This window comes from Pezoporus wallicus, unplaced genomic scaffold, assembly GCF_028554395.1.
Source record: "Pezoporus wallicus isolate ANWC-B61680 ecotype Strahan unplaced genomic scaffold, APGP_CSIRO_Pwel_v1 contig_7545, whole genome shotgun sequence".
NCBI lineage: Eukaryota > Metazoa > Chordata > Aves > Psittaciformes > Psittacidae > Pezoporus > Pezoporus wallicus.
In genome coordinates, this window is record NW_026642398.1 from 9,050,071 (window position 1) to 9,071,639 (window position 21,569).

At 42.7% G+C, this 21,569-nt stretch overlaps 1 protein-coding gene across 18 annotated transcripts in view; it reads left to right on the forward strand.

Moving 5' to 3' along the window:
- Positions 1-21,569, forward strand: part of MTSS1 (MTSS I-BAR domain containing 1) — a 126,373-nt gene that overhangs the window by 81,882 nt on the left and 22,922 nt on the right. For 10 of the 18 annotated variants that reach the window (XM_057429683.1, XM_057429692.1, XM_057429685.1 and 7 more), the window contains exons 5-8: positions 9,626-9,710; positions 10,942-11,033; positions 12,752-12,826; positions 18,571-18,582. In XM_057429683.1, the coding sequence (XP_057285666.1) occupies positions 9,626-9,710; positions 10,942-11,033; positions 12,752-12,826; positions 18,571-18,582 (264 nt within the window). The remainder of the gene's footprint in view (positions 1-9,625; positions 9,711-10,941; positions 11,034-12,751; positions 12,827-18,570; positions 18,583-21,569) is intronic. The other 8 variants (XM_057429696.1, XM_057429703.1, XM_057429686.1 and 5 more) reach the window with 1 other exon arrangement.

Consider the following 21,569-nt stretch of genomic DNA (forward strand, 5'->3'; position numbering starts at 1 on the left):
TTTGTTTTCCTTCTAACTTTTGGTTCTAGTATTTTTCATTGATTCAAACCCTGGTTTCCTGAAGCTTCTTGCAGTTGTTCTTACTGAGGATGATTGAGTGATGTTTTAAAACCTGGCCTTCTGGCACTGATCTTCCAAACCTGGTGCTCGTTGCATGTGTGTGCATCACAGAGGGCAAGTACAGCAGCAGTACGTGCATCTGCTGTTCCAGTGGTTGAGTCATGTTAGCTACAGTCCAACAGAGCTTGTTTTGAAGAAAAAATCCAGTTGCTTTGTCCTTGCAGAAAGAGATAAGCTGGTCCTTGGTGTCTGCATGCCAGTCTGCACTGCTAAGTGTCTTGTTGGAAGCCACATTGCTAATGCAGCTTCACTTGTTCTTTTCTATAAGATAAGCTCTTTTCTTTTTGTGAATCAAAGAACTCTTGAAGCTTTTCTCCTGCTGCACTCTTCATGGTTTCAGCAGGCACACTTTAGATGCAGCCTGACAGCGGAAGGATTTGTGGGATCAACAGGAGTTTGCCCGAGGAGCATGTGAATTGTGCATTCAAAGCAGCCAAAGATCTGGGGAGCACAGTCCTGTGTTTGTCAGCTGTCTCACCTGATTTGCGTGCAGCCTTGTTCTTGAGCGAAGCTCACTTTGCTTCCTGCTTACAGGTAGTGAAGAAAATGACCAGGCCTTTTCTAAGTACAGAAGTATGAATTCAGAGTTTGCTATGTATTTATTGCGTTTGTGGCCAAAAGCACAAAGACTTCTGTTTTCTCTGCGTGGAGGTGACTGTCCTCATTTCACTTTGTGACAGGTGGAGTCTTGCTGGTTTTGTAAGCATAGCTCAGTGTTGTGTATCAAATTCCTTTGTACTGCAGGCGCAAGCAGCCAGCTGGTGTCAAACCCGAGTGGTAACGTTCTCGTTTGCTTTGTGAAAATTCATTATATTGGAATAAAACTGAGGAAGCTGCAGTTGAAAATAAGAGGAATGCTGCCAAAAATAACCTCAACCTAAACTAGTTAACTGAGTGTTAACCGTAGATAGCACAGCATGAAATGAGCTTTGGGGGGCAGTCTGAGTAACTCTAAACACTAGTGCCCCAGATTCTTGTTATCTGCTGCTGGATTAAAGAGGTTTGCAGCTTCCCAGTGTCTGCTGCTGAGTATCCTGAGCTTTAGGGGAGTCTGCAAAGTCAGTGTGGTTTTAATCTCCAGGCTTCTACCAAGCCATGCTGAAATGAGTTTGGAGGCACACTAAATAAATCAAGGGGGGATGAAGTTGAGCCATGGGTATTTCAGTACATATTTGAGAAGTTGTTTAAATGGCTTTTGAAGCATGCAGAGCATCTGCCTTGAGAGGGTACGAGAAAAGATGTGTTGCCTTTTGAAGCCTCACCACTGTCACCCCCCTATATATGCCCGCTGCAGTTAGAAGTCATGAACGTTGAACAAAGGCATGAGGTTGCCCTAGCAAGGGGTATCCATGTCCCTGAATACCCAGGGCAGGGGCAGAGCTTCCCGCTATGTCCAGGGACAAAGATGCTGTGCCTTGGGCCTTTTGCTGGGTTGATGATGCTGTATCTTTGTATAAGTAACTGAAACATAATGGACTTTCTCTAAAATTTCCTGAACTGGTAACTTCTTAAGGTGGTTTCAGTGATTTTGTACCTCCCTTTATCCCTCCATGATCTTTCACTCTGCTCAGTAAGGAAGCGTGCTTTGGAAGAAATGAAAGCATGTAAAAATAGCACTGCCTTATTCTGCAGATCTGCTGGCAGTGGGGTTTCAGTCAGATCTGCTGACTTGGATTTAAAAATAATCTTTTCTTCTGCTTTTTGCACCTGCTTGTCCTGGTCGTGCTTGATTTTGTGCTTCGGAGGCAGCACCCATTTGGTTGTAGCGGAAATCCTTGCTGGATTGGGATCAGCAGCCCAGGTGATTGGGAGACCTGAGTTAAGGAGCTTTTGACTTTTGGGGCCAGAGGTGTTTGCAAGGCTGATAGCTAAACACGAAGAGGAGAGATGCTGTAGACTTTTCACAGCCTCTGTGGAAGTTGCCAGTTCAAAATAAGCAGTGCATGTTCTGCTGAGCATGCAGTGGAATGGCAGTTGGTGTTCCAAGCCGTTTGCTGTAAGTGTATTATCCCTTCCCTTCATTGAATATTGCTGGTGTCTAATTAGATTACATTGCAGTTCCTAGCTGTGTCCAGACAAAATAAAGAGCTGTGCTTCAGAAGAGCATAAGGATCTTGAATTACTGCCTTCTTCACACATTGGGCTGACATTAAAAGCCAGACTCATCAAGGTATGGCGATCAATAAGTCTGGCTATCTAAATAGGCCTGAACTAATATCCGTCTTCTCACTATATGGTCCTCAGTGCAGTGAGTATCCCTGGATGATGAAGCCAGCCTTTAGATACGTGTTGGCTGGCAGCTCAGCTCTGGGATGCAGCACAGGTGAGGGGTAACTCCAAAACAGCACACAGGCTTGGCCTTCTGTTCTTCAGCAACTTCAGCAATTCCCTTTCCATTACAGAGTCCTGTTTATTAGCATGCTCCTTTTGTTTTGGAGAGTGAGCTTGGTGACTCACGTCTCAAACCATTAGTGAGTGAAGCATGTGGAGCAAAGCAGTTGGATCTGCTCAGATTAAGACCGTTAGGTTTACATAGCTATTCATAGAATGATTTTGGAAATACATTCAGCTATGCATTTGAAAAGAAATGGCGAATAGGTATGGGCAGTATCAGTGGGTCCAGCTTCACTATGAGTACGGATGTTTGGCAGACCCTCTGTGTTTTCAGTAATGAAGTTATTTGCTTCCCAAAGAATAAAAAGTAAATAACGGCCCTTGGAAAACACAAGTGTGGTATTTGCCTTTCTAAGCAAATCTGTTTCTAATGATGCTTTGTTTTTGCAGCATTAAAATCTTGGTATGGAACTCTGGGTTCATAAAAACAAGCAACAAGCACCTGCAAGAAGGGATGGATATAAATTCTGAGAAAAGTCAGCAGAAGCAAACCTGTGCTATCTGTGATGGCAACAACACACTTTGTGCAAGGGAGAAGAGGAGGGACCAAGCCAGCTTGCACTCCTGACACAGACATGCTTGAACTTGAGGCTTTTGTTACTGGGAAACACTTCTGCCTGGACTTTTACTGCTCTCTAACAGGATGTCACGGTTCAGTGATGCATTTTGTATCTCTTAGCAGTTTGTGAATCAATGACAGGCTTCTTAGTTTCTCCAGAATGGAACTCACGCATCCTACGGTAACTTAACTTAAACCTTGCCAAAGCATTTCCAGTCACCTCTCTGTGTGTGACCTCCTCTTTAAAAACAGAAGGCCCCAGGTGAGCTTTCCAGCATGCCTTGGATGCTGATTAAACTCAAACTGTCCAAAGATCATAGCAGAGCTGGTTCATGACCATATTGAATATGTCAGACAGACTGTAATGACCTCCGTGTACATGGCTGAAATTCTGACCCCGCTTGTTTAATGTCAACGCTGGTGTTGACTCCCATGGGGCAAGGGTTTTGCCCAGTGCTCTGCTAGGAGGACAGCTAGGGTAAGCAAAAATGCTGCTCAGCAGAGGAATAAGCTAAAACAGAACGAGTCATGAGAGTTTCTTGCTTGTTCTCTAACATACTGACTGGAACATGGTCATAGTCTGTTTTAAGGACTTCCTGAAGCTGGTGGTTGCCAGGGCAGGCTGTGGGTGAGCAATGGCCCAGGTTTCCTGTTCCTTCGCTGTTTTAACTAGCTGCCACTGCCATTCTTCTCAACTCATCTTCCTCCTTTAAAATCAGTGCAAATGAAATTGGAGATCCTGCTAGCTCAGTCTATGAACAAATGCTGTTTTTCTTCTGCAAAGGAGAAAATAAACCACTGACTGCATTTTTTTTTTCAGGATCATCTGGACTGTGTGGGGCTCTAGCAAATGTGACAATTTATATCAGGCCTCTGAAAGTATGTTTTCCAAGTGATTTGCCCAAAAGGGCACTCAGCTGAACATGGCAAGCAGGCTGTTCTTTTGCAATGACAACTGCAGAGATGCAGTATGTGACTGTGGCCTGCCAGAGTTGCTTTATTAGATTCAGTTAATCTGAAATCCTTAGGTGAGCTTGACCTTGAGTATACATTTCTTGATCCAGTCTTCTCTGAAAGATGACAGTTAAAACTTGTGTAAAAGTCCCTCAAGAAATGTTCTATTTTGCTGGTTTTGAGCAGCAGCTTTCAGAGGCTTTGCCAGATGCTGCTCAGAAAGGCTCATGGTAGCTCTAGGAATAAGGGTGTCCCTTTTTCTTTGCTTGGTTGCTAGATGCTGATGTCTGCAGTTCTTTTTCCACCTTACAAGCCTTAACCTGGAGGCCATTGACACTCTGAATCATGAAGTGCTACCATAGCTCCACTTCCAGGCTTCCATCCCAGTGGTAATGTTTACAAACCCTGTGCTGTTCACTTTTAGGCAAAAGCCCTCCTTTTTTCTCTGTCTGCTGTAGCACCCTGGCACTGATCCCATCATCCTTGAGTTTCACAGAGGGATCCACATAAACAGTTTTGCAAGATCAAGGTCCATGCCCTATGTAATCAGTGATGGAAACTGCTTGCTCTTCTAACAGTGTGAGTTTGGGAAAGGGTTGAGTAATGACCATTAACTTAAAATGTCCTACTGTTAGTCCTTGCATCGTAGCCTCTATATTCAGAGTTATATTTAATAATCTAGCCTCTGTTCAGCTCCTGCTTTTAATCTTTGCTCAAAAATGGAAGTCTCTGCTGATAACTTTGAAATTACTAAAGTATTACACCCATTTTTCATCATTCTCTCCCTTTTGGGAAAGAGGGAAATAGCTGACTCTGCCCTTGAAGATAAAGACGAGCTCGTTAGTAAGTTGGAGCCTTAAAGGCACTTCCTGAAAGGCAGTCATCTCCTGAGCCTTCTGCGGTTGCTCAACAGTGAAGCAAGAGAAGGAAGATAAGAGGTTGATTGTAATGGGTTGTTTGGAGTATACAGAGGCCATGCAGTTGTACAGCTGCACATTTCATCAAATAATCATTTCCTTGATATATGATCATTATTAAATACGAACATAATGACTCCAATAAAACAATTGAGTCTCTTTCCTACAGTCTCTCCCTGTTGTCTCTCTGCAATGTTGAATGACAAGCAAGCATCGAAAGAAAATCATTTATGCCTTTATAGTGGACTCATTGTAGTGTCGTGGTCCATAGACTTTCATTTAATTATCTTACATGAAAAAGGCTTTTGGTCTTTTACAGGCTTAGGCAGGAATAGGGAGAACAGGGAAGGTGAGAGCGAAAGCACATTTTGCCTGGCAGAGTTGCCTTTTACTTATGAGAAATAAGACTGATGTTATCACCCACTTTCTAATCAAATTTGACAGGAGCATTTTGTTAAGCCACTTTGAGTGGGAATTCTGATGAATATTGCTCTTGTCTCCGGTTTCCAAGTATTACTTTACACCGTTCCCAAGCATTGTTTGCCTTAATGGATGAATTACTGTAGCATGTCAGAGAAGCTGATAATTCACAGCCTCATTTTATAACCTGAGAGCCCAAGGCACAGCAGTTTAACTCGCATGGCTGCAGAGCAGTGAATGGAGCCCAGGTCACCCACCCAATGTACTCTTGGTCTGATGAAAAGTTTGCTGGCGTGGCCTCAGTATTTCTCTTCAGGAAATTACGTCTTGTGGAGAACGCCATGACTTTTTGCCAGGCACCTGCTTGTAAGTGAAGTGGAGATGGGCAGTGCTTTTGGCAGGCTCCTGATGCACTTCTGTTTCAGATGCTCTTTTGGCCACCACGTCTGTGGGTTGATAGCACTGACAAAGGAGTTATCTCCACTTGGTCGTCTGCCTGTTTGGCTCATGGCTCTGTCCTCGAGTAAGTAGGCACTTGGTCACCCACACAGCAGCTCTTTTTTAAGAAGTAAACCATAATTAATTTGAAGGCTGAAGTAGGTTTTGTATGGCTGTAGCATAGGCCAGTGCACTAAACTTCTTATTCTGAATACTCAGCTGCATAGCCCACATCCGGACTTGTGCATACATGAATGCTGCTTGTAAGGTCCAAGCAGTGAGTAAACTACTACTGTAACACTGAATGATAATTTATGGAAAGCATATGTTACTCATGTTGACTAAGGCTGTCTGGCTGAGATTGGGTAACTGAAGAAAATCCAAACTACCATCCTTGTTACATTTGGATGTTTTCAAACCACTGCAGTGGTATAAAATGATTCCCTTCTGCCAGTTTGTGTAGCCAGCTGATCCCAGCCCTTTGGAAACAGGAGCGTCAGTACAGTTCTGCTGGTGGGAACCAGCCTTCGCAGGAAGCTGCTGGCAGTTGAGATAAACCCTTTGCACCACACATTATTAGAAGGACCGCTGAATGCATTGGAAATGGCCATGGCACTCCAGCTCAGTAAATCAAGGAGTGGTGAGAGACCTGTTTTGGGGGTACCTTCTCAGGAAGCATTTTGATTATTCAAGATAATACATCTGGGACCAGGGAGGTGAAGCTCTGCTTAACTCCGTACTGTTGGCATATGTAATAAATCGAGGAGTAGTGGGATTCAGGTGTGGGAGGAGACAGGCGGGTACTATTCTTCAGTCTGGTAGCTGTTTTAACAAGGCACTGCTGAAGCACCCCCAAAATGCACATTGTTTAGGCATATCTGAGGAGGTGATCCTTTCTGAAATGCTGCTGTTTCAGCATCCAGAAACTCTGCAGGAGGTGTATCATGGGCTGTCTCACCTGGGTAGGTACATAGGGACGCTTGGACACGGTTCCTGCCTCTGCTAATGGAGTGAGTGCCAAAATGAAAAAGCCCCTTGTCTCTCGCAGAGGTTCTCTCTCCCACGCTTAATTAGACACCAGTAACATTATCTTTTAAACAGGAATTGGAAATGCATAGTGACTTTATTGTAGCAGCATGTGTTGAATGGAGACTACTTCCCTTTGCTGGGGCAGAAGCTGCTGGCACACAGCAGCTTCTCAGCAGGTGCCTGCTGCCTGCCCCCTTCTGTGCTTGATGCACCGAGTGTCCGTTAGCTGCCAGGCTGGAAAGGAGAAGGCTTTGAGGAATAAAAACAAAGCTCACTCCTGTGCCTTGCAGTAAGAGGCTGTAGGGAACTCTTTAAATGGTCCTAATAGCAAGAGGAGCAGAGAGGGCACTTGGAAGACTCTATAAGGGATGTACATTCCCTGCAAGCGTTATGTTGATATTTTGAAGTACTGCAGAAATCTCATTGCCAAGGTAGTTAAGCTTGGGTTGTTCTGAATTCAGCTTATTGTAAACTCGCTTTATTTATCAATAAACTCAGTTTATTGATTGTAGCAATGTATGATTTTTGCAGAGGAACAGGAATCCTTCTTTGTTGTAGCCATTTGGAGTGATGTGTTCCCCGGTGCTTCGATTTTAGGCAGGTTGAGGTTATAATTTAAGTGCTGTTTGGGAGAGATTTATGCTTTTTAGCAGTTTGTTAGAGTAGTCTTTATTTGCAGGATGAAATTAACACCTTGTACTTCCCCCTAGTCTTGTAAACACTATGGATAACACGAAGTTTCACAAGGTGGGAAGAACCATAAAGCTCCTCATCCTCAGCCAGCTGGGTTTGTTCTTTTTCCATGGAATAACCTTTTTATTCCTTTATTGTTTTATTCCTTATTTATTTTGTTGTGCTTTGTTGTTTGGGTTTTTCTAAACAAGCACAACCACCAATGTATGGACCTACCTTTATACAGCTGTTTTGCTAACCTTGCCTTGTCTGTGCTATATGTTGAAGGGATGTATTAATACTTTGGGTATTGGGGTTTCAGTTAAAATCTTGTTATCTTACAATTTAGTATTAATAGTAACTGACCCTTGTTTCCTAGTCTCCAAAACACACAGTGTCTTATTTCCTATGTATTGTTCTGAAATGACTCTTCCTTCATATAATGGGCTTAGGAAAGCAGTGTCACTTAACCCTTGACAGTCCTTAATATTCCAGTGTTTCAGTGAGTTTTCAACCTGAAAAACCTGCCTTTCACTTAAACTCAACTGGGAATTGCTCTGCCAATGGCCATGGAAGTTTCTTCATCTCGTTGGAGTTGTGCCTCATTGGGCTCAGACTTACTTTTATTTGGCAGTGGCTCTAGAGAAAAATGGTGATGTTTGGGACAGAGATCTGCTTTTTGCTGTGGACATTGCCTTCCTCCTCCAATTACTTTTTCTCTGTTATGCTATTTGCCATCTTCTCTATTGCTTTTCAACTTCCCAGAGTCTGTGGCAGCTTGTGCAAGTGCAGCAGTGCCGGAAGAGATGGGTCTGGATCCAGGCTGAAATCCATATGTTTTTCCCAGCCACCCGCACGCAGTGAAACCACAGCTCTTCAGTGTTACCAAATATTATTTCAAAAGCTCCTTATAAAAACATGAGTAATTGGGCAAGTGACAAAGGACTTTCTGTTTATCTTCTTGGACAATGGAAAATACCAAATAGCCACAATTCGTTCCAGTTATTTAGTGTCTTTGTTCCAGAGCCGTTTTGTGGGCACAGGATTTAATTCTGCAAGAATGCAGGAAGGTGGTGACTTGCTTTCGTGCTTAAAACCTAAATAAAACTATTAAAATCTTCAAGTTTCTTTACTAGGAAAATAGTGTTCTACTTGTGCAATACCATTTATAAAGCATAGGGAAGATACTTTACTGTATATTACAAGTCTGAGGTTATTTTAAGAATCAAACGACTTTTAAATAGATGCTGTTATCTTTGCCATTGTGAAGAATGCTACAGTTTAGAAAAGCTTTGTGCAAAAGGTTGATGTTTGTACCCTGGGAATAGTAGATTTGGCTTGCAAATAGGAACTAAGCAATTATCAAGACTAACGCTAACCAAAACAAAATTATATTGGAATTTAATGGGCTGATCAAAGTTGGTAATGCTGATTAAAGCGGGAAATGGAGGAATATGTGCTTTTACAAGGGGAAACGAAGAGGAGGAACACTTGCAAATGCTTCTTGCTGTCATGCCGTTGTCAGGAGCAGAGAAGAGCGAGGGCATAGAGCAAATAGTGCCACCTCCTGGCAATATAATAGAAAATATATGCGTGATTTGAGGTGTCAGGTACATGTGACGCACTGATGGCATGTCAGTGGTGTATGAGGTAATGTGTAGGATTAGTTGCATATTCTGGAGGAGCAAAATTCTTTTGAGGCTCTGGGTCTAAAGAATTTAGGGATGGAAAAATTGAATCAAATCCAAAATGTGGAAATAAACTGTAGATGCCAGCTCACTCTCCAGCTTCGCTTCTTTTCTTTTGACATCTCAAGCCCTTCTCATTTAACTCTCCTGCCATGGACTTGTGCCTCACAGCACAAGCTGTTAGGAAGAACTGTGTTTTAATTGTGTTTGTTTGCTTGTTCTGGTCTCTGGATGAACAAAAATGAATTTCTTCCCAAGGTGGTAAATATCCCTGAGGTCTGCCCAGTTAATAGCCTGGTCAGTTCTACAGTGGTTATGAATCTGTTTTACAGTTGCTCTGGAAGACTTGGCATCTGCCTTCTGGTTGGTATGGCTCTACACCACAGGCTGCAGTCTCCTCAGGGATCTCACTTGTCTTGTGTTTTGTTTTTCAGGTGGTACCAGAGAGATTGGTTCTGCTCTCACCAGGATGTGTATGAGGCACAGAAGTATAGAGTCCAAACTCCGGCAGTTCTCAAGGTGAGTGGCTCTGTGCCTGGCCTGGAGCTCAAGGTTGGTTTTTTGTTTGCTGCTGGGGGACACCTAAAGCTGTTTACCAGCACTGGCTTTTCAGCTGCTTTCTGACTATGCCACTGAGAGCAGCAGTTGTTTTCTCCCCAGCAGCACACTAGGTGTTGTGAACATGCAGGATTTCATGCATGTTCTGGGGACTGAGCTTGTCACCTCAATTGCTGTTGGTTCCTGTTGCTCAGTGCTGAGCAGGCAGCTGCTAATGTGACCAACCTGTCTTTGTTTCAGGACTTTAAGCTTTGTCACTAAATTTTAAAGCAGAAGCAAGTGTTGTGCTGCTTCCTCAGCTTACTGAAGAGCCCAAATAACTTGCAGCCAAGAGAGAAACTTTTCAGCAAATAAGTATGAAAAAGGCAAATTCCCTCATCACCTTTTTGCAGTTAGACTGTAGAGGTAATGGGAGAGGATTAACTCACATGTAAGCTGGGCTATACATAAACAACCTACTTCACCAGTAAGTAGTAGTTTGCATGTGTGCCTTTTTAAACCAGACTTTAAGGTTATCCTTGACCTGAGGCAAAGCAAAGTGATGCTTCACCATTTGCCTTATGACCTGGTATGTTTATTCCTTTTTAAAATGAAGATATTTGTGACATTGGCTGAGAGGGGACAACTTTAGTCTCTAGTTGCCCCAGAGTAAGCTGTTTAAATGATTCCATCCCAATCTCATTAATCAGTGGAGCATTGCTAGTGCTGTATCATGGACTCCACTAGTGAGAGGTGAGGCGCATCAGCGGGCAGGATGTTGTTCGCTTGCACAACTGCTCTGTCTCCTTGTGTGTATACATGTGTTACTTATGTTCAGAATCTTCATGGCTGCATGAACCTTTCCAGTCTCCACAGTACCCATTTAAACTGCTCTTTGTGTGACAGACGAGTAAGATCTAACTGTTTATCTTGGCCTTGTTTTGGGTCACTCCTCTGGTTTACGCTCTGTTCCTCGCTGTCCTCAATTTCTGTGCAGTAATCTTGTGATGTGGATTTGGTTTTTCCTTTTGATCCAGTCCTTTCTTTTCCTTTCTCCAGCGTAAACATTTTTATGTTCTGGTATTTACATTGTGACACTGGTAGCTGTCACAGCAAAAAGTAAAAATACTCCAATATTGACCTTGGCTCTCTATATAAGAATAGGGGCATCTGCAGGATTTGATTGCTCTTTGTGTTTTTTCAACAAAATTAGTGCTTTAATTGACTGTCTGATAAACCCACTTCAAGAACAGATGGAAGAGTGGAAGAAAGTGGCCAATCAACTGGATAAAGACCATGCAAAAGGTAGTTAACAGAGGAAGAATTCTTTAATAGGAGTAAGATTGTAATATCAGCTTTTCTTCCTCTTTTCATGTTTGTACTGGGGAACTGAGTGACTCACTTAAATATGTATAGCAACTTTTCTAAAGCATTCCCAAAGTGCCTAACACATTTTTAACCCTTGCATATACATTCTGAAGCTTTAGTTTGCAGGACCCCAAGGGATGGGTTGTTTTTCCTAGACTGGGAAGCAATGACACTTTAATTCTGTTAGCCCACTCTCACCTTATCTCCAGTAGTGCTGAGAACTGGGGATGCCACATCTGTCCCAGCAAAGCCCTGGGGTGTCATTAAAAGCTAACTGTAAGATCATGTTATGTCTCAGACAGTGTCCTCCAGAGAATACACAGCCCTGTAAAACATTCAGTGTCGTTATTTTATGTCTGATGTGGTACAGAAATGTGCGCCCAGAGAATGGGAAAGCTGTGCTGTTGGACATGGGATGCTGAAAACTGCTGTGCTGGTGATGGCTCCAGAGGCTTTCCTGGGGAATGAGCAGGAGGCAGCAAAGTCTTGTGCAGCGAGAGCATGTTGGTAGATGCCTTTGGCTTTGCAAGACTTGCACTGGGGATGATGGCCCTCTAGTACAGAGGCTGAAAGCAGGTTGCAGTTCACCACTAACCTTTGAAAACTGAAGACTTCTGCTATGTCTGAAAGAAGCAGCATCACCATAATTTATTTTGGGGAGGGTGAGAGCTGGTGAGAAGAAGTTAGCCTGGCCTCCAAAACAGGATTTGCTTCTTGCCCAGCTATTACCGTGGTCAAACAGAAGCAGCTAAATCAGCAGCTCTTGAAAAGATCTCCATCTTGTACTGCAGAGTGTTAAGCAGGTAGTGAGCAGGGGGAGGCATCACCTGAGTTCCTGCAGGTAGGGGTGACCCTGACCAAAGTGGCAGTGAGATTTAGGGTTTATTAGGTAGGCATGGGTGTAGTTGGCCCCAGTACAGTTCCTGTGCCCACCACCAGCCTGCTTCTGTTTTTCCATATATAGAAGAGTGTAACATTGCCCTCCTTTGTTAGAGTGTATGTGTATGTGTATATACATGCATACATGCCTTTTATCTTTTATTTTATTTTTTTTAAGTATCAGCTTTCATACCTGGTACCTTTAGTGTGCCTGGACTAGAGGTGTAATGTTTGGTTCTGGAATTTTAATTCTCCTGGGATTTGCAGCTTATCTGAAAATGGGGACAACTGCAGTGTGGTCTACTTCATCAGAAAGAGCTGGCAATGTGACCCTTCCTTGGGCAAAATTTTAGCACCCTCTGCCTGACTCTCATGCTGGAGAAGGATCACAGGATATTCTCTGCTTTGCCATTTCTGGATACTTGTTTTTGAACACAGATGTTTTGAGAAACCTGTCATCTCTGTTTTCCATTCCTGAGAGTCGATGAGTCTCAAACAAAAAGCACTCTAATTTTGTACTGTGTTCTCAGTTGTTATTTCTGTAAAGGCTTTGTTTATTTGGGAAAGTTTTTGGTATGTGAATGTGCTCACACCCTAGAATGTTATATTAAGCCAAACGTATAGGCAATACGAAATGCAAATTCTGATTTGCTTTGATTAATAGTAACTGTCCTCCTAAAATTTGTAGTCTAATGTCTTTAAACAGAGGCTTTTCTGTGAAAAGCATTCATTTTGACATTGAGTATGTTGGTAATAGAGACTATGTGGTTTTTTAGAGTACAAAAAGGCCCGCCAAGAGATAAAAAAGAAATCATCTGATACACTGAAGCTGCAGAAGAAAGCAAAAAAAGGTAACTTGCTTCATACTTGTACTGCTAAAACCCTTTTGTGCTATGCTCGTTGGCAAAGATTGAACAGAGATAGGACTTTCTATTGTAAGTTTGGTCTCCTGTAATGTATTCCTGGTATGTACTTGAACACCAGGGTACAATTACTATGTGTCATTTAAATCATATTCTGAAGCTGCTGTCTAAAGTTCTTATACAAAAGCCTTAAAACTGTACAAAGTCAATCATGTTTTAAAATAGAGCGTTTGCTGCTAACTTATTCCTTTTAGGAATGTTGCCTCTGTAACATGGCTTGTGCAGATACCTGTAAGATTTTCTAGAATCTTTTAGAGTACTATAAAGAAAGCCATTATGTAAATGTTCTGTAACTCTTAACATTTCTCACTGTTCTCCCTTTCTACCACCTTTCTTCTTGATTTTTTTTTTAACATCCTATAATCTCCTAAACCTTACCTTATTCCTCAGTGTGAGAAGGTGGCATGGGTTGTTGTCAGGAGGTGGGCACTTGGCAACCATAGAAAGCTAAAGATGAGTCAGAAAAGAAAGGGAGCTCTCCACAAAGGCAATCTGTCTCTTTTAGCAGCTGAATCTCAGGCTCCTGTTGCCCTCCCACCACCATCTTGTCATAGGAGTTTCATCATCATACTAATGGAAACATGCATCACTGAGAGCTGCAGCATTGCCATCACATTTACTTGACCAAGTGCAAACCCCACCAGGCTTTGGGAAAATGATGTGAAGCTTGTACAGAAGCAGACTTTCTGGTTCCTTTTCCCGCACTAGGCTCTTCCCAGCTGGGTAGGAAATGTGCTGTGAGCAGCTCTCAGCCTGCAGGTTGTAACTTGCCCTTCTCCTCTTGCCTAAAAACTGTCAGCCCAGGGACAAGCAAAATAAATGCTGGGGTGGGGAGTTTCTTGAACCTTTTAAATGGTGTGTTATCCAGAACATGTGAGCTATCTCTGTCCTTCCTAAGTAGGTGAGTCAATAATTGCACTGGTAGAAAGCCACATGACTGGAAAACTGCTCTTGAATTTTAGCTGACTTTAGATGAGGGATAAGGGAGGGAGAGGTGGGAGCCAGCAAGAGGGAGCTTAGCTCAGTAGGCTCAGTGTGTCTGTCTGTCCATGGAAAAGTTCAGTGTTTTAAATCAAAATGGTCACCTTTAGGGGGACACAATTGTTTGTGATAAGGTTTTATTTTGAGGTGATGCATAAGTATGTTTCTCATTTTGTGTCAAAATTGTCTGACTTCAGACCAACAGCTTTAGAGAGCCTGTGATGTTCCCTCCATTTCTTTTCCTTTCTCCTTCCCACTACCCCCTTTTCTAGTCTCATTGCTTCTTGTCCCCTTGTGGTACAGACAAGCCCTCAATGCATGGTAGGTGAGAGCTGAGAAAAACACGTCTGTGATCTGGAAAGAAGGAACCATTTTTTGAACCTGTTTCTGTGCACTGACACCTATTTGGCTCCATCTCCCTTTTATCCTGCTTCTGAGTATTGAGTAAACTAATCTGCAGTCTTGGAGGAGGAGACAGCATTTTCTGTAAGGTGGGAAAAGGAGAGAGAAGCTCTTAAAGCCTTCTGGAAATAACCCCCTACTGTTCTCATACTGCAATTGCCACTGTAGGTTGTCTCTCAGTGGTGGTTAAAGCAAGTGGCCTTCCTCCTTGTATTTTCTGGGTTTCTGTTTCCCTCCCCAGATGTGTGCCATGTGTAGCAATGAGGGTCAGCACACAGGTGACTTGTCCTCCTTCAGGATTAAACATCTTTGCTCAGGGAGTGGAACAGGCCTCATTTTGCTGCCATTTTTATAGCAGCCATGCTGCAATTAAAGTATATTTTTTCCTCTTTTTTAATGTCATTCCCTTGCTTAATTTTGCTGTTCTGACATGCTTTTGGAGTTGTTAATGAACCTGCTGTATTTCTGTGCTGCCTCCCTTGGAACTGCTGTCACACACATGGCGTTTGGGTCCAGAGCACAAGCCCAGTGGGACTAGTGGGGTTAAAGCTGACTGCAGAAGGATGTACACAGGGAAGGTAGAACCGATGAAGACTCCCTAGTCGCCAGTACAGGGGAAGGGAGGAGCTGCAATATTTTTGATGAGTTTAGGGTTGTTCTCGTGACCCCTGGGGAGGAGAGATGCAGTGAGGTGTAGAGGCTCATGTGGCTGTGAGAATGAAAGCCCCAAGCTGCTGGCCCTATGGGTTCCCAGCATGAACAGCCAGGAGGAAATTCTCCCTGTCTTCTTGCAAGTCACCTGCAGAGGTTAAATATAGAAGAAAGAAAAGTAGCAGATGCTTTTCCCCCTCTTTTCCTTTTTCATCCATACCTTAAAGAACTAAAGCATTGGTCTGAGTGCAGTGTCAAATGTTGTGATAACTTCTGTATGCACCCACCTTGACAGATTTGTTTAACGTGCTCTGTGGTGAAGTTATGTTGCTCTTCCTGTCACTGGGGGATAAAAATCCCTAGTAGAGGTTAATTTCTAAAATTATAAAGATGCAGTAGTGATTCTGCTTCAGGTCACAGACGAGATTTGAATTGTGGGCAGGGAAGCTTGAGTGAAACAGTCGTGGCAGGCATGTGGCTGGGTGCATGGATGTCTTACTGTGTCCTCAACTCTCCCGTTTCCCTGTTGCTCAGACTTACATTTTTTTGTTCTGTTCTTCCTCAAGCTGGACCTGTCCCTTTCGTTTTTCTGTAAATTTACTGACTCACCTGTGGGAACTCTAAAACAACCAAGTCATTTCCTTCCTAGTGCTTTAAGACTATTTTTGAATTAACCTTATGATCATCTGTGGGCAAGTGAGATGTTTGCTGAATTCTGGATTTGCTTAAATACTGTGCGTGCTACTAAAAGCCACACTTCAAGCTTTTTCTGCTCTGACTGGATGGGAAAATGGTTTTCTTCTGCTTTGGGCAGTTTCAGATCTGGGAACTCAAATATAACCCTCTACTTTTCTCATTCATGTCATGGCAGTGGTGTTCTCTCTGCCTGCCACATCGGGCTGCAGAGGCTCCCTCTTGTACCATGTGCAGCATGCACAGCAGCATGCACAGCAGTTCCTTGCCTGCATCCCAAGGATGTTTGGGAGAAAGGCCCATGGGCTGCATGGCTTGTCCTGGCAGGAGCACCACAAGGTTGGGCACCTCACCTTAGCAGAGCTGATACATTGGGATTCACCTGATCTTTGTCTTATGCATGATCTGTTTGTTCTGGTTCCATGTGGCCAAGTTGAAAGTTCAGGCTGGGCATTTAAAATCATTTCCTAGAAATTATGTTTGCAGAGCAGGTGTGTTAGTTGCAGTGAAGGTGTTCCCAAAACTTGAAGTAATGGGGAAAACGCCAGGCTTTCCCAATAAAACAAAAAGAATGTAGGGGTCCTTTTTGGAAGTTTGCAAGAACATATGTGATAAAATGACAAGTCTCTGTGTAAATGAAGGTCTTGCTTTTCAAAAGACCTTACAGGGATAATTTTCATTCTTTAAGTTGTCTTTGACTATTAAATAAAATAAGCCCATATGTAGTCTAAGTATATAAAGTCTAAGTAGGATCCTGGTGCACCTCCCAGATCTATGCAGTCCCTGGGGATGGCACAGTGGTCTTCAAGGTGCATCCTTTCCTCATGCCTTTGTTCCCAATGAAAACAGGCCCTTAGGACTTGTTGCCCACCCCAGCACTGAAACTTCGCTCTTGTCTGAACAGATGAAGCTACGTAATGCATGGACCTGGATACCTTTTCTAAATTGCTCTTTGTTTTCAGACAAACATGGCACATCAGAAGGCAGCCCAGCAAACCTGAGCCAGCACAATAATTATGCACATATTTAAAATAAATCCCATGTTTAGGTTTCTGCTGAGTCAAGGCCTCATAAGTGGATCCAGAGCTGCTGGAAGCTGTTGATGCTATACTGAATTCAGAGCAGAGACAGCAGCTGTGGCTCTGCATGTGAGCGTTTTGGAAGGTTAATCAAATTCATGATGCTTACTTTAATAACAATGGTTGAGTGACTAACTTAAAATGTAAGTGAATGTCTGTGTAAAATCTGGAGTGCACGTTGGCTTTATTTTCTATATTTCACCTTGGCTATTGATGACTAACTAAGCAGATTTCCCTTGTACCTATAACTTGGCTGGCAGGTTTCGTTTTCAGGTTCTTCATGTGACACTGTGTGTGGAAATGTTTAAATCCAAGCAGATGTGTGAAAAGGAGTTATATGTAACATTCTCAATAGTACATACACGTGTTAATGTGAAAACTGATTTTTATCTCTTAAGCCATTCCCAGAAGTTTCTGCAGAATGCCCTTAACATTCAGTACATTTGTTCTTCTCTCCCAGCAGTGCTGAGTATCCAAACTCACAACCTCTGATTTTGTGTATGCAGCAGTTTTGGAAAGTACTCTCACTTTTAATGAAGTTGAGGGAGAGAAACATCATTATTCATTTATTGTAATACTGCTAAAAGTGCCTTTTCTTCCCCTCTTTCTGGTTAGCAAAGATGACCTGTTTGTGTTTTAGAGCCTTTACTGGTTTTGTGTTACACTCTGGTCTTTGAAACTGTAATATTGTTACAGTGCTCTCAATGATGTTTGCACAAACCCTGACTCTTAACTGGAAAACAAAGTTCTTCGATGTAATTACAACCAAAGAACATCTCAGGTCTTAAAGCACATGTTGACCTTCTCATTCAAGCGCTTTGCACTGTTTCTGTACTTGACATATGTCCAATCTGGAGTGGCAGGCTGGGGAGGGAAGACCCCTGCCCAGACCCTTTCTCCACCAGAGATGCCCTTGTTCTTCTAAAGTGGTCAAGTGTGGCATAATGACTGAAGTGAGAGCCAGGACTCGCTGCAGAGTTGGTGTGATACAGCTCAGAAGGAGAGAAGCTAGTGAGAAAATTACCCTTATCTGTTGCAGGGGGAAAATCCTGTGTGGATGAGGCCATGGCGCCTGAGGGCTTTTTGATGTTTTTTCTTATTTCCCTCCATAAGCTTGTAATGTAAGCTCCACTTCAGTGAATTCAGTGAAAATAAATTGCAAAATCCATGGCTGGAGTTATTTCTTTGGTTTATTTTCATTCCTGGAGCTTTGAATGCCTCATGATAGTTCCCTCTTTTTGACAGCAAGCCAGGTTTATTGCACGTTTTATATAAAGTTTTTATATTAAAATCTACATATCATGGTTAATCTGTTTGATGTTCTTCCACATTGCTTCAGCAATTAGCTTTTCATTTAATTAACAATCTATTAATGTAATTGCAGCAGAGAACGTCAAAAAGCACTGTGGTTTCTAGTGCAGCACCCACCTAGAGTTTTTTAAGTCTGAGTTCCCTCTCCCTGTGAGGGGACGAGCCTTGTGCCACTTCATCAGCTTCACCAGAATTTAGCAGTTAGCTGTGTTGTGCACTTTCTCTGAAGCATGGGTTAGCATGTTCTCACCTAGGGATCTGCAAGCTAAACTAAGTTCCTAAACTGCTTTAAGACTCTTAAAATAAAACCTTATGCTAAATAACCGGGAGTTTAACTGGCAGCAGCTCTTCAGGAAGCAAAGTTAACGCCTTTGTCTTTATCAGCAATGGAAGAAGTCAAAATAGTCTAGTGCGAACCGCTTGGTCTCTTGTCTTGGCGCTGATGATAATGTCTGCACTCCAGGAATGCTGGAATATGAGTTTGACTTTTTTTATTTTCCTTTCTGTGTCAATTTTGTGTCCTGCAATTTCTCACCATGCGCACCTGCCTGACAGCTGAGGCTCTGGGTAAGTCTGTGCCATGCTGTAACCCTGGTGGCTGGTTCATTGTAGCCCTTGCTGTGGCCTCTTTATGGTGTCTGGTCTCAACTAACTGCCTAGACTTTAATTTCTAATGAAACTACTAAAATATCACTTAATCATGAGCAAACCATTTTTTGATTTATTTTCTTTTGGCACCTAATTGAAATGCCGTAAAAAAAGAAAATCAGTATTGTAGAAAAACCTCTGGTATATTTTAGAAAGGGATTAACATGGACTGATAAGTCATGTCACAGTTGGGAGAGAAGTTAAATGGAATAGACATGTCATCAAGGTGATGTTCAAATAACTGAATATCTTATTAATAATTAATACGACTTTTAAAGTCTAGAGCTTAAAGTCCTTAGTGTTGTTCTTTGTAAACCTGTGATCTGAGTCCCCCTTTCTCTGAAAATCGCATGCGCCTTTCTTAATCAATAGGTAAGAAATCACTATATTTAACTGCGTGCTGGGAAAGGGGTGGAAATCAGCATCACAATTGTCTCCTGCCTGATCCTATCTCAAACCTGTTTAAATTGGAATGTTGTTCAAGTTGTATTGCGGATTTAAAGTAGCTGCCTTGAGGTTTTTTGCGAGTGAAACGCAGTGTTTCTGAGTTTGAGAGAAATGACCGTGTCTCCCTTTGTAAGTGTGATGATGTAGGTGTTGCCCTTTGGAGAAGCCTGGATTGATGAGATAAATTGCTTGTAACCCTGGCTGAGGCATCTCGGTGAGGCTTCGGGAGCTGGGCACCCTGGTGCCTGCTGTTTGTCCCCTCTGTGTTTTTCCTGGTTTGTAATTCAATCTGGAAGTTCCCTTTGGTAACTTGGAACTTTTCTTTTAAGGGACAACTTAGATTTCCAGTGGCCACCAGAAAGACTCAGATTTGGTGGCTGAAGGGGTCTGCACTTAAGCCCAGCAATGAGGTTTTCCACTTTTTCCCACCTATTGGTGGCAAAATTCTTCCATTCTCAGCTTATATCTATATTAGTTTATTTATTGGCTTCACAGTGCAGGACTTAGAGTGATTGTTCATCCTGGCAGGTATGCTCTTACAAAGAAGCTGATCTGGGGATGAATGGCTTTGGTTTGTATGAATAAAAGTGTACTCAGCATTGTCTCATACATTGTAAATTTCACCAGTCTGGGTAAAATGTCCAGTATTGATTATTCAGATTCTGTGCAGACACCTGAAAAAGTGCTAGGGAGCATTCTTTAAGTGAGTATGTGGAAAATGTCACCATTTTTTGCTGCAGTAATAATGAATCGCCAATATTTTACTTTGTCAATAACAGCATTAACTTTAGCAGTCAGACTTGCACTGACAGTATTTAAAAATCACTGTTCTCCTTTCCTGTTGCTGATAGCTTTGCTAGTTTGTCTTATAAAATATAGGCATGAAACTGGGTTTAAAATTAAGTTTACCTTTTCCTTTGTCCCTAATACATTTCATTTACTAAAGTTCTTTTTCAGCAGTGGTTATTTAAGAAGCTGTGTGAGGCTTTCAGCCAGGAGTCACACAGAACACTCTAAACCTGAGGCTCTAATGCATGCTGGTCCCTTAAAGCACTTCTACATCATGGTAATGATGTGAAGCACATCCTCTGAAGGTAGCATGTGAAGGCTGTCCTTGGAGTCGCAGTGGATTCGTGTTAATACTGATGAGAAGCAGTTCAGTTAGCTGTTTCTTGCCTGTGTCAATCCACAAGTCCCCAGGCTGTTGGAAGAGTCAGTCCACAACTTCTGGTATTGCATTTCTGCTGCTCTCTGCAACACCAGAGGTCCAGCTGGGGAAAGGCTGGGTCTGGATTTCTCCTTGGTTTTCAGATACTTGACTTGTTCTTCCAAGTGCAACTGGGCATGTTCTGCAGAACCATCCCTCCATCACATTTGTGTCTGGCTGGCTGCAGACCAGAGGGCTGTGACTACCTTTGATGCTGTTGACCATTGCTAATGCTGATTGCTTTGGTGGGTCATTCAGACCTGTCTGCAGCTGGGGTAGTGGTGTCCTTCCTGGTGTACTTATGCAGCTGGCCCATGATAAGACTGATCTGGAACTATTTTCTTTCATTAGATAGTTGTGTTGGTTTGGAAACGTTTCCGAACAAGTAACATAAAGGGCAGAGAAGATGGGCTGGAGAGAATCATCAGTTGCTGATGTTCCTTATGAGAGTGTGCTTCATGTCCACAGCAAAAACATTTCAATCATTTGTCAGGGATGCCATAGACAAGTGACCTCCTCATAATTGGAAGAGGAAAAGAATTACATTGCTCTCTAGTGGTCAATGTTCCCTTCTGAGATGAGCAGTGGATTCAAACTGGAAGAGTCACAAGGTAGATGAGGAGCAGTTGGCCCTCATATCCTCACGGTCCTCTGGGTGCAGGAGTGCTGTCAAGGGGATATGCTCTGCTTTGCTTAGCAAAGGAAACTGGTGAAATTGTGCAGAGGTCTTGTCCCTCAAATTCTCAAGCTGAGTGCCATGGGAGGCAACTGGTGATTCAGGGAGTGGGAAGAGTTAATGCCTGATTTCAAAAGACTTGCTAGAATGACATCTTCATTTTGGAGCTTTTAAAGGATGTTAATAAAGCTTTCCTGCTCCTGAAAGATGAGTTGCAAGGAGACATCAGGAGACAGCTGTATGCATGCTGTGTAAACATCTGACTTCAGAGCCTCATCTGAATGATTCACCTAAGCTTGTTTCCTGCTCTGAGTGACACCCCAGACAGCTTGCGTGTTTCCACTGACTGTAGGACTATATAGGTTTTATAGCATAAAACCAGGTCTGCACATCCTTTGCAGAGGGTGTTGGAGCCATGCAGTTTTACACACACTTTTGCCAGAGGTTTAAAATACGCAAACGGTATCCTGATAATTGTTGGATTGAATAACACAGGTACAAATGAGGTTCATTTTTGCCCCATGTTTTGGGTGCTCTTTTTGCTCTGGTCCAAGATGTGGTGCTCTGAGGTCCACA